The sequence below is a fragment of the Pinus tabuliformis genome, chromosome J (assembly GCF_031772625.1).
Source record: "Pinus tabuliformis cultivar Carrire ecotype Pingquan chromosome J, CPIR1, whole genome shotgun sequence".
Taxonomy (NCBI): domain Eukaryota; kingdom Viridiplantae; phylum Streptophyta; class Pinopsida; order Pinales; family Pinaceae; genus Pinus; species Pinus tabuliformis.
The window spans coordinates 683,714,626-683,727,072 of record NC_142295.1 but is presented as its reverse complement, the minus strand read 5'-3'; the positions used below and the strand labels follow the sequence as shown (position 1 = coordinate 683,727,072).

General features: G+C 35.7%; 1 protein-coding gene across 1 annotated transcript; it reads right to left on the bottom strand.

Moving 5' to 3' along the window:
* Positions 1 to 496: 496 nt before the first annotated feature.
* LOC149228676 (plant intracellular Ras-group-related LRR protein 3-like) lies at positions 497 to 3,610 on the bottom strand. Its single transcript, XM_089378324.1, has 6 exons — positions 3,495 to 3,610; positions 3,273 to 3,380; positions 2,326 to 2,850; positions 1,816 to 2,151; positions 1,514 to 1,680; positions 497 to 1,356 (listed from the first exon to the last, which is right to left on the bottom strand). The coding sequence occupies exons 3-6, from the start codon at positions 2,746 to 2,748 to the stop codon at positions 711 to 713; spliced, it is 1,572 nt and encodes a 523-aa protein (XP_089234450.1). The 5' UTR covers positions 2,749 to 2,850; positions 3,273 to 3,380; positions 3,495 to 3,610; the 3' UTR covers positions 497 to 710.
* Positions 3,611 to 12,447: the final 8,837 nt, after the last annotated feature.

The following is a 12,447-nucleotide window of genomic DNA, read 5'->3' as shown; positions in this document are numbered from 1 at the left end:
CAATCTTGTAGATGATACTCACAATGTACCAACCCTGCAAAGACTTTAGCATTTATTACATTGTACCAACAATGTCACATTTAAGCATTTATTACACTGCAACCATTCTTATCATACCACAATAAACACCAGCCTACCAACAATGTCACATTTAAGCATTTATTACACTGCAACCATTCTTATCATACCACAATAAACACCAGCCTACCGTAGCTATAGTAACAATCAGTAAATATTGCATAAAACCATACAAGAACACCTTTAAATAATCCATGCAAAAATGAAATTCATGACGAAAAATATAGCTCCATTGGAATCATTCATGCACACAAACAGAACTCAAATCTTAAGGAATCCATTCCAACTGTTTTATGCAAGGAAAAATTATCCATGATTGTACTCATCAAGGACTTAATATCTTAGATTCTAATTACACATATAAACAATAGAGACCTGTGTACAGTATATAAAACATTGACAAGTTGAGGCTTACATATATACACAAAAATACATTTAGTCAAAGCTCTTCCCTATGCAGGTCGGACATTCAACAGCCAGCAATATGACAGTTTATGCGTAAGAAAATGAAATTTACACATTATTATCCTCAACTTTCACTCTACCTAATGATTACCTCGAAATGTACAAATCTCCGATACAATAAAAATGCAAACACATACTTTACATGAAAGAGCGAAGAACTACAGTCTTTATAGTTGTTGGTTTAAGAAATCATCCTCTAGTGAATTTTTTCGGGTGGTTCCTACATATCCTGTAAGGTTTCCAACAAACCACTTTTCCAACCATTGAACACCACGCTGCATCCAGTTCTGCTCAGCTTGGTTATTTTTTGCTTCTATTTTACTTTTCAATTCCTCCTCCAGCAAAATGTCTACCCACCTCTTTTTCATGTATTCCAATACAGCATCCAGACCCTGCTGAACGATCTCCTGTGGTGGGATGACAAGGGGGTTTTGATCCAGGTTCAGTTTCTTCAAATTGTTTAATCTTCCAAACGAACAAGGCAATTCTTTGATTTGATTGTTGCTCAGGTCTAAGTCAACAAGATTGGTCAAATCACCAATTGTGTTTGGAATGGTAGTTAGATCACTGAAATTGCTGCTGGCATTCAAGATTTCAAGATTTTGCAATTTGCCAATAGCTAAAGGAAGCGACCTTAGCTCATTGAAATGGACATCCAAAACCCTCAATGATTCCATTTCACAAATAGAAGATGGCAGGGACCTTAGCTTATTTAAGTGGACAAAGAATTTCTGAAGATTAACAAGCTCATTCCCAATGTTGGTTGGTAAATAGGCCAACTGGTTGAAACTAGCATCCAGCTCAATCAATGCACTGCACAATGGCCACTTTGGCAAATCAGAATCAAACTCAAGGGAGCCAAAACAAAAGGCAGAGAGTGAACAAACATTATTACATATAAACAAAAATTAGAAAAGAGAAATTTGCATCCTCATTTGGAAGTGGAAAACATAAAGTTGTTAAGTTTTACATGCATCTCGAAATTCTGTCGGGTAATGCTTTCAGTTTGTTTGCCGAAACATTTAGGACCTTCAGACTTTTCAAAAGCCCTAAAGAATCTGGCAGCGAGATCAACATGTTAGAAGACAAATACAATGCCTCCAGATTTGTGAGGCCTGCAATTGAATCAGGGAGAGCCTGTGGTTGACAGAAAACATCTCAAAGGAAAATTGATCAGTATAATACAACATATATGACCTAAACTAACCTTGCAAACAACAGCAAAATCATAGATCATTAACATGCTAGTAAAAACCCAGGCAAACACCTCACCTCCAGTTGATTATTTGAAAGGTCGAGCAACGTTAGTGCTGCCAGGTTGCCAAACGCCTCTGGAACAAACCTCAGCATCCGTCCTTTCAATTCTAACTTCTCGAGATTTCTCTGGGATGCTTCTTGCAGAATCCTCACCACTTCCTCATTCACCTCATCATTCACAGGGAGCACTTTAGAGTAACACCTTGATGATTCATATATATCAGCAAGTTGTTTTTCTGCATCCTTCAATAAATTCTCATATTCGTCATGCTTATCATCAAGATGAATCACAGCCTTGAAAGGAAACATTTCTCTCTCTGTAGCTTCTCGAGCCTCTTTCTCTTTTCTAGCCTGAACGAACATAACGGAGATATAGATTGTCAAATGATGGTTTTATTATCATATATTTAAAACAGTTTCAATTAAAACGATAGACGCTTTAAATACTAATAAAAATTATTGGCTCTTACCAAATACCAATCCGCCATAATCAAAACTTGTCAGAAACAAGAGGATTACACTGACCTGTTCAGATCTCCATTCTCTACGGTCCACCCCTTCCGGGCGCTTTTCCAAGACAATAGCTTCCAACTGTTTTGAAAGCTTTGATTCAATTTGAGCAATATAGATCCTAGCTTGATCCACATCCTCGTGATCAGGTCGCTGGCCAAGACGCTGTAGAACATCTCTAGCATGGACTACATCAGTGATAGCGGCAGTCATTAAAGCCAGTATCTCTGGATTTTTCAAATTGGGCAGTTGATTGACGAGCTCCTCGTCTTCTATCTCCTTCCCAATACCTGCTCCAACATCAACTAAATGCCCTCTGCTATAATCACTTCCAGTCCTATTTACAGGAAATTGGGAAGGTCCAATGATAGGCTGCTCAAGAGGCTTGCGAGACATCACGTAAGAAAGAATTGGATGACTCCTAGAATCAGGCTCCATTCGAATCGTTTAAGGGTTAAACCTCTCGCCTTCAACTTAAAAATAGCTACGCACTTTGAGGTCTTCCTGGGAGGGTTCGTATTCCACGACGTCTAAAGTCCTCTGTATTTATAGATAAGGGTTTAAGAAACTCGCCAATATTCATTCCATCACAAAACCTTGAAGATTGATTAAAACCTACGCTTGTAGAATTGGAGGATAGAATTGGAGGATAAAAGACAAAATATATATATATATATATATATCTTTTAAACTCGGAATCAAAAACCAGCACAGCTAAAGCTCAATATTCGGACGAACCGCGCTTCCTGCATCTAATCCTTTCAAATTTCCCCGTAAAATCCCAATGAAACCCTACATATTAAATATACTCCGAAATTGAAATGGACATGGAAGGCCTCAAATCAAGTCCAAGCCAAATACACAAACCCTCGACCACATCCCAAAAGAAAGCATACAAAACATAACTTAATACAACATATTACACTGCAGAAGCCAATAATTGAATGAAACATAAAACATACCGCTGCTTCTCTCAATCCTCCAGATGAAGCTCCAAACAGCTCGATAAATTGGTAAAACCCAAATTGAAACTTATTCGAGGTCGAAATTAAAAAATAGTTAGTGGCAGGCTGTAGATGAATCGAAATTAAAAAAGAGTTAGTTGCAGGCTGTAAATGAATCGAAATTAAAAAATAGTTAGGTGCAGGCTGTAAATGAGTCGAAAGAAGATTTTGTTAACCTACATTCGTGCGCGCTAATGGAAGCGGAAAGCGGAGGAAACCAGAGAGCTCCGTGGTGCATTACCACATTTAATAGTTTTGGATAACGGACTTTTGTTCCAAATTTAATATTTTTGGATAACGGACTTTTGTTTTACTACTGATTTTTTAAATGTATTTAACTTTAAATTGATTTTTTATTGTTATTTAATTTTAGTAGATTTTATTATTATTATGATAATGATTTCCGACTTCGCCACGTCTATTTTAATAGATGTAATATCAATTTTGCACAAACTTTGTCTTTTTAATAAGTAATGGTGTATAAAATTTAACACAGATTTTTTAATTTTAAACATCACTGCCAAGGTTTTTCATAATATTTAATATTAAATTCATGCCCACTTTTCTGAAATTTTTCATTAATAGTGAGGGATGATGGAACATAAAATTTAATCTTTTACCGCCCAGAAGAATGGTTAATGAGTTATAATTTGGAAAGATACCACCCACTACAAACTCAAACTTTATGCTTCTTCATAAGTAATTTTGGAAAGTGGATAACTTCACTTCAATTTTATAGGTTGGATGGAAAAATCAAAGTGAAGGTATCACGGAGCGAAGGATGATATCAATGACGCTGATTATGAGGAATTCAAAATGAGAAGGTAAATATAAATATGAGGAAGTGTAATCTAGGTAACTCAGTGTTAGGAGTAATAAGTTAGGATCTTTATGATTAATAGTGCAAGTTATCTCCATGCCACAATTTTGCAGATGGCGTAAACCATTGTCTGCTTTATTGTTTTCTCTATTGTTTCCCATGATTGGATAAGAAGGTTATGATACATAAGTTAATGTCTAACAGGAAAAAATATATTTATGGTAAAATATTACCCTTCCTTTATTGTAGTTTTTTCAAAATGTCCATACATAAATAAATAGTAGTAGTGGTTTTTACTAATTTATATTTTATTTTGATTCAAGAATATTTTTGCAGATCATGCACATCATGCTTTTTCAACTCGATGGTTATTGTCCTTAAATCTAATTTCCTCATTTACTTAAGGAATATATATCTCAAGGATGCTTACATTGACTTCATGGTTGTGAAGCTTGATCTTTCATGATGGTTATTGTCCTTAAATCTAATTGCCTTGTTTTAGGAATATATATCTCAAGGATGCTTACATTGACTTCATGGTTGTGAAGCTTGAGCTTTCATGCAAAATAAATTGCCTTCATGTTCTAGTGTTATTCACCTTGGTAGTTCTCTATTTTAAAAGGAAAATTTGTTTCAACTAGGGCTTTTAATTTGATCTTGTCTTATTATGTAAAAAGCATAGTGCAATGGGTTTGAACCAAGGCTGAGATATATTGCATTGTGTTTTAACCAACGCTGAGACTGGTGAAGTGTAATGACGGCATGTATGAAGAAAACTCAGTAGCCATACTCATTTGTATTCGAATCTATGTCACATAAATAGAAAGATTTGAATTTAATTTTAATCTGCACCGAGTAAACATAAGGATTCAAACCCATTGTAATCATACTATAACAATATGTACTCTTGTAAAAGCTCAAGTATCCATCGCATCAATTAATTTGGAATCAAATATATTGAGATGCAGGAAATTATTGTAAATAGCCATGGCATCAAATCATTTGGAACCTAGTATTTAATAGTTGTGTTCAATGTTTGTTAAAAAAGTTAAGAAAAATATTTTAAAATCTATCAGAGACATCACATATGTAATTGATCTGAAACTAAAAGTGAAGGTTTCATATAAATTTTTGTAAGCTGGTTTATGTCTTATGGGCAATGGATCGTGAGTTGAAATTTTTAGATTTTAATAGTTAAAAATGGATAATAAGTGGCATCACAACACAACAATTTGATGGCGGAGTTCACCCCTCCTGGGCTACCTCTCTAGGTCCAACTTCCAATGGTGACCCTTTATATTATATGCTCAAATGTGAATTTACATCAACACACAGTGCTCAAATTGCAAAAATAACACTGACATTGTGTCCAGAATACCCAAAACCCACAATGTAGGCTCTTTTTGGGCTCAAAAAGGTTGAAAAATGGCTAATTTAGGCTCCTCCAATCTGCCTACAAAATTGTTCTACAAAACTCATTGCTCTGCAAACTAGGCAACGAACTATCCTTTGGCGGATTGTTAAGGCAAAAAACTAGCTTACCGAAGGTCACGGGTTCAACCCTGAATCCCACCGCATCAGGTGCATTTTTGTCAAATCATTAATACAGATTTTAAAAACAAATCAGGTCGCGCCCTTTTTTCTCTATCCTCCGGTCGATCACATGGCAACACAAATGATCGTGGGGCACAAGCCATAGGCCACGTGCCTCCCAGCTCTACTCTTGGTCACCTATCGGTTCATATAACTATGGGTTGGTGCATAGGCGAGGTGCCATGGGCCCTGCCCTCCTGTAAACTCTGCCTACCAACCCAACCTTCCCCCCAACTGCCAAACTCAGTCACATTAACATTAACCATCACCACCACTCTTAACAAGAAACATAGGTGGTCTAACGGTAACATGGCGGAGTTATAATAATGAATTCTAGCAATCAAATCCTACGGAGTGTTGGTCGGTCAACCCAACCAATTTTGGGCCAATCCGGTGTGCCATGTGGCACCATGTGATTGGGCCACATGTGACCCAACTATTGGCCCAATTGTCAAAACCATATTCGCTTACCATTGTCTAATTGTTGAATGCCACATGTCTACTCTTCAGGAGTCCACTTATTCGGTCCATACACCCAGTTAACTGATGACATCAACATGACATCATTGTACAAACTACCATGTGGAAGTCGTACACTATCCAGTCAACCCTGCAAGTTGACTTTTTAATTGTTTGCCAAAAACTTGATAACACGATAACTTCCTCACATAGTGTCGAATTGAGGTGATTCAAGCATCGTTGGAATCAGAACGATGAGATCTACAATTTGGTCAGTTTCGAGAGAAATTGAGCACTTTCATTTTTTAGCATATTTTTTATCCCCTGGATCATTCCTCCCCACTGGAAGCTTTTGGATCACCAAAAGTTTGTTTTTACACAAGAAGTAAGTGAAGGTATAACTCCCTCACTTTCTTGATCTCTATCCACCTTACTTTACTTGAATTGGTACCTTTGAGCCCCACTCAAAGATACTCCACATTGCCTTTGCATGAAGTCATTTTCCTCCTGTCAAGAATCGAGTCTTCCTACAACTCATTTAAATATTCAGGAGCAAACTCTTCTATAGATGGAATCTAAATATTTTCTTCTTGATCATCAATAATAAGAGGCTCATACAATCTCAAGTTTTCCACATTTACAATAGAATAAATTTGCATGTAAGGTGCCAAATTTAATTGGAAAGTGTTGTTATCAATCTTCTCCAAGATTTTGAAAGGACCATATATGATTGGCTTGATCTTTTTACCTTCACCTTGTAGTCTTTCCTTTTTGATGTACAACCAAACTTGATCTTCCACTTGGAAATCATGATCAACCTAATGTTTATCATGTCTTTCTTTGTACTTGGCTTTGCTTTTCCAAAGTTGTTCTTGTATTTGATGCACTAGTTGAATTTGTTCAATGAAATGCTTGCCTTTTTCCACATCATTATGTCCATCTATTGCAATACCTTTACCAAAGATGAAATCCAAAGGGGACTTTGGAAAATAACCCAAACAAGCTTTAAACGAAGATACTTGTGTAGATGAACACTTGGCACTATTGTAGGCATGTTGGATGTAATGAAAATGCTCATCCCAAAGTTTAGGATGCTTACCACAATATCCTCGAAGGAGGTGCACTATTGTTATGTTCACTACTTTTGTCTGGTCGTCGGTTTGTGGATGAAATGTGGTGCTCTTCTTCAACTTTGTGTCCATGAGTTCCCATAAACTTGACCAAGACTTCCCGATAAATTGAGAATCTCAATCTAAAATAATAGAAGTAGGTAATCCAAAGTGAACCCGTACATTTTGGAGGGACATATATGCAGTTTATTCAATTGTAACATGTTTCTTACATGGCATCAACACACGCATTTTGTTAAAACCATCCACAATAAAATATAGATAATCATGACCTTTCCTAGACATTGGTAGTCCCCCAACAAAATCGATAGAAATATTATCCCAAGGGTGAGAAGGGATAGAAAGTGGAGTGTTAAACCTAATTTCCTATTGGTTGGCTTGTTGGTAGCACACGTAGAACACCCTGTCATACATCTTGATACAATTTCATTCATGCAAGGCCAATAACAATACCTCTGAATCTGAGCAATTGTTTTGCCAACACCACAGTGGCTAGCAATAAGGGAACTGTGGGCTTCCTTTATGACACTGAGTCTTTCACCCTGTGGAACACATAACTTTCCAAGATGATACAACAACTTGTTATGAACATGATAATCCAACTCTTCAACATGATTGCCTTGACTCAAAGTTGCATAAACATCTTTAAAATCTTCATCTTGAGCATATTGTTCAATATAACTTTCATGCATGATTTAGTTATGCTCAAGAATAACATATGCATTAACAATAGGCCTTGATAACATATATGAAACATTGTTGTATATATGTTTCTTATACCTGATTACCAAATGAAATTGTTGTATGAATTCCCATCCACCTGAAATGTCTATCTTTTTGTAGCTTGGTTTGTGATTGTAAATATTGCAAAGGTTGATGGTCAGTATGAATAATTGTTTCTTTACCCATCAAATAATGCTTCCATTTCTTCACACTTTGTACTAAAGCATACAACTCTTTATCATAAGTTGGATAGTTAATTACTGCATTGGTAAATGTTTCAGAATGATAACATATTGGCTTACCATGTTGCATCAAAACTGCTCCCATAGCATATTCGCTTGCATCGGTTTGAATTTCAAATGGCTACTTAAGATCTGGAAATGCTAGAACTGGTGTTTCATTGATTATCTCTTTCAGAGTGTCAAAGGATTTATGTTGCTTGCCTCTCCGCAAAAAGACTTGTTTCACACTTGTCAAAACATGTAATGGCATTTCAATGAATGAGAAGTTAGCAATAAATTTTCTCCAATATTGGGTTGCTCATAAAAAGCTCCTAACTTCGATTACATTGTTGGGTTTAGGCCAATTCACAATAACATCAACTTTTGAGGGATGGATCTTCAACTCACCCTTTCCTACGATATGACCCAAATAAATCAGAGAGGTTTTCCCAAATTCACATTTAGACATCTTCAAATAAAACTTTTCCTTTTTCAAGACATCTAGAACTTGTGTTCACATGTTTGACATGCTCTTCATGAGTCTTATTGAAAATAAGAACATCATCTAAGTAGACTATGGCAAAATCATCAAGGAATGGTCGCAATACATCATTCATAACTCTCATGAATGCTGCAGGTGCATTGAAAACCCAAATGACATAACTAACCATTCAAACAAACCTTATTTTGCCTTGAAAGCAGTGTTCCAAATATCATATTTAGCAATCCTTATTTGATAATAACCGCTTCTCAATTCTAGCTTAGTAAAATAAACAACTTCCTTTAACTGATCTAGCAAATCATCAATGTGAGGAAGAGGATAACAATTCTTTACCGTGATCTTGTTCAAAGCTCAGAAATCCACACACATGCGCCACGTACCATCTTTATTTGGAACCAAAATAATACGATATCCACAAGGAGAAGTGCTAGGCCTAATGACCCTTTATCAAGAAGCTCTTGAATTTGCTTCTTGATCTCTGCATTCTCCAAAACTGACATTCTATACATGCCAATATTTGGAAGTGGTGCATCCTATTGCAAGTGAATCTCATGTTGGATTCCTCTTTTTGGAGGTAACCCTTTAGGTTCTTGAAACATCTTGTCATAAGTGTTAACAACTTCAACCAATTCATGCTTGAGTTTAGAATCACATCTTGTGAAAGCTTCAGATTCAATAGTATTTTTAGCTTTAATCATCAACAACACAAAATTTTTACTAGCATTTACAAGTCTTTTCATCTGACCAGCACTAATAAGATATAAGTTCATCTTCTTGCGATGTGCTCTAATGATATATCAACCTTTGTATGTTTTGTAATGACCCTGATATGGAAAATCTCATTTCTTTCTTTATAATTTTGAGATTCAATAGGCTTATTAGAAGAACTAGTACTTGCATTAGATGTTATACCTTTCATTCCCATGGTTGTGATTTTTATTTCTTCACTTAAATTAGATTCTAGATCTTGTTGAGTTGTAGCAAAAGTCTTTTATTTCCCATTGCTATTGAACTTCTTTGGTCTCAATGCTAGATGTAATTTCCAACAATGATCTTCATCATGGCCATCTTTTGAACAATGTTTACAGGTAAGTTTCTCTCCCTCTTTCTCGACAATAACACTCTTCTTCCCTTTGCCTTTAAACTTCCCTTTTCCTTTGTCTCCAGTTTTAAAAGGTTTCTTGCTAGTCTCTTGAGGAACATTCTTGCCTCTTTATTTTAAATGAGTTGTTTGAACACATACTTCATCTAGATTGGTGGGCTTAAACATAAGTATAATATGTCTCAAATAACTATATAATCCGCCTATATATTTAGAGAGAGTATCTTGTGAAGACAAATCAACACCCATGATTAAAGCTAAGTTTCTCTCCCTCTTAAACAATGTTTACAAGTAAGTTTCTCTCCCTCTTTCTCGACCTATTTTTCCCTTTGCCTTTAAACATCCCCTTTCTTTTGTCTCCAGTTTTAAAAAATTTCTTGCTAGTCTCTTGAGGAACATTCTTGTATGTCTCAAATAACTATACAATCCACCTATATATTTAAGGAGAGTGTCTTGTGAGGACAAATCAACACCCAATATTAAAGCTAAATTTATCTCCCTCTTGAACACTGTTTACAGGTAAGTTTCTCTCCCTCTTTCTCGATAGTAGCACTATTTTTTCCTTTGCCTTTAAACTTCCCCTTTCCTTTGTCTCCAGTTTTAAAAGGTTTCTTGCTAGTCTCTTGAGGAACATTCTTACCTCTTGATTCTAAATGAGTTTTCTGAACACATACTTCATCAAGATTGGTGGGATTAAACATAAGTATAGTATGTTTCAAATAACTATATAATGTACCTATATATTTAAGGAGGGTATCTTGTGAAGACAAATCAACACCTAAGATTAAATATTTTCTTCTAAATTCTTGTGTGTAACTTTAGACACTCTGACCTTTAACTTGTCTAAAATTTTGTCAATTCATAATTGTCTTTTTCATGTAAGGTAATGGATAAAATTGCCTTCTTAATGCAACTATAAAATCATTCCAAGAAGAGATAATTTTACCACTTTTCTTAAAATCTTCTTGAGTTTTGGCCTCCCACAATATGAGGGGTGCACCTTACAAGCGAAGAGAATAAAACTGGATCTTTGTGACATCATCATCAATATTTTGAATCCTGCAATAGACTTCAATTGGCAAACCCAGTTATCCAACTTTTGAGCATTTACTTCCCCATTATACATAGGGAATTAAAACTTGACATCAAGATTAATCAAAGGAGACTTAGCATGTCCTTTTGGAGATGGAGGAGGAGTATGGCTATGAGATGTTGGAGGTGAAGAAGGAGGTGAAAATGGAGGTGTAGATGGAGATTAAAGAGGAGGTGGAGGTAGAGGCTTGCTTCCATCACCACTATTACCTTTTGGTTGATTAGAACTTTCTCCTTGCAACCTTGATGTCCTCTCATTGTACAACACTTTCACCATCTCATTCATATCATATAAATCTTTTCTAAAATCTCTCTCATCCTGAGACATCAACTATGGTCCTTTTCCTTCTTCATGTGTCGTGACTTGTGGAGTTTGTGGCTTCCTTGAACCAATTTGAGTGTTTGATTCTTTAAACACTCCTCGTGTTCTCAGTTTAGACCTTGTAATCATTCAAGAAAACACTTGCAGAATTTTTCAAACCTTCACAAAAACCATGCTCTAATACCAAACTAATCTGTTTAAAAGTGAAGGTTTCATATAAATTTTTGCAAGCTAGTTTATGTATTATGGGAAATGGATCGTAATTGCAAAAGCACACAATCTAAGTTAAATTTTGCAGAGTTTAATAGTTAAAAATAGACAATAAGCAACATCACAACACAATAATTTGATGATGGAGTTCACCCCTCCTGGGCTATGTTTCTGGGTCCAGATTCTAATGGAGGCCCCTCATATTATATGCTCAAATGTGAAATTAAATCAACATACACTGCTCAAATTGCAAAAATAACATTGTCATTGTGTCCATAATACTCAAAAGCCCTTATGTAGGCTGTTCTTGGGCTCAAAAAGGCTGAAAAATGGCCAAGTTAGGCCTCCTTCTCCATTTTGCCTGCAAAATTGTTCTACAAAACTCACTGCTCTGCAACAAACTCTCCTTTTGTGGATTTTGTTGTGCTATTCAACAACCCCCCATTTGTTAATAGTAGTAGTCAGTATTACATTAATAAATGGGGACCCTTTAGAAAATCTTTCCAAAAATAAGTTTAGCATTTAGGTATTTTATTTATTAATTTCGGAATAAAACAAGATATCAATCAAACCCCTTTTCAAAAGAACTAGTAAATGCTTGTCTTTACCGCATATCGCATGATTAAGCATGATTGAAAGCCTTGCTAACCCACCAAATCTAACGAAAAGCAATCAAAGAAGGATTTCATGCTAAAACACTTTGAAACTACTAAGTTTCTTATATAAACTAGGTCCTTAGGTATTTTTCAGCAAAACTAAGTCTCGCATCGCATATCATTATTCGTAGAAGGCACACCTTAATAAGTTATCTCGAAAACAAGCGAAATGTGAAATTGCAATCACATCATTTCCCTTACCGCATCACATTTCGAGCATTTAAAAGAACATCACAATCTTACCACCTGTCGAAATTGCAAAATGCGATCAAAGACCCGAACCCACTCACTACATACTTTACA

What these genes read in the sequence shown, in the direction of transcription:
- LOC149228676 (XM_089378324.1), bottom strand. Translation starts at nt 2,748, where the DNA reads ATGGAGCCTGATTCTAGGAGTCATCCAATTCTTTCTTACGTGATGTCT. An exon ending in TTTCAAATAATCAACTGGAG is followed by an intron (nt 1,681 to 1,815) that starts GTGAGGTGTTTG and finishes TGTCAACCACAG; the next exon opens with GCTCTCCCTGATTCAATTGC. An exon ending in GACAGAATTTCGAGATGCAT is followed by an intron (nt 1,357 to 1,513) that starts GTAAAACTTAAC and finishes GCCATTGTGCAG; the next exon opens with TGCATTGATTGAGCTGGATG.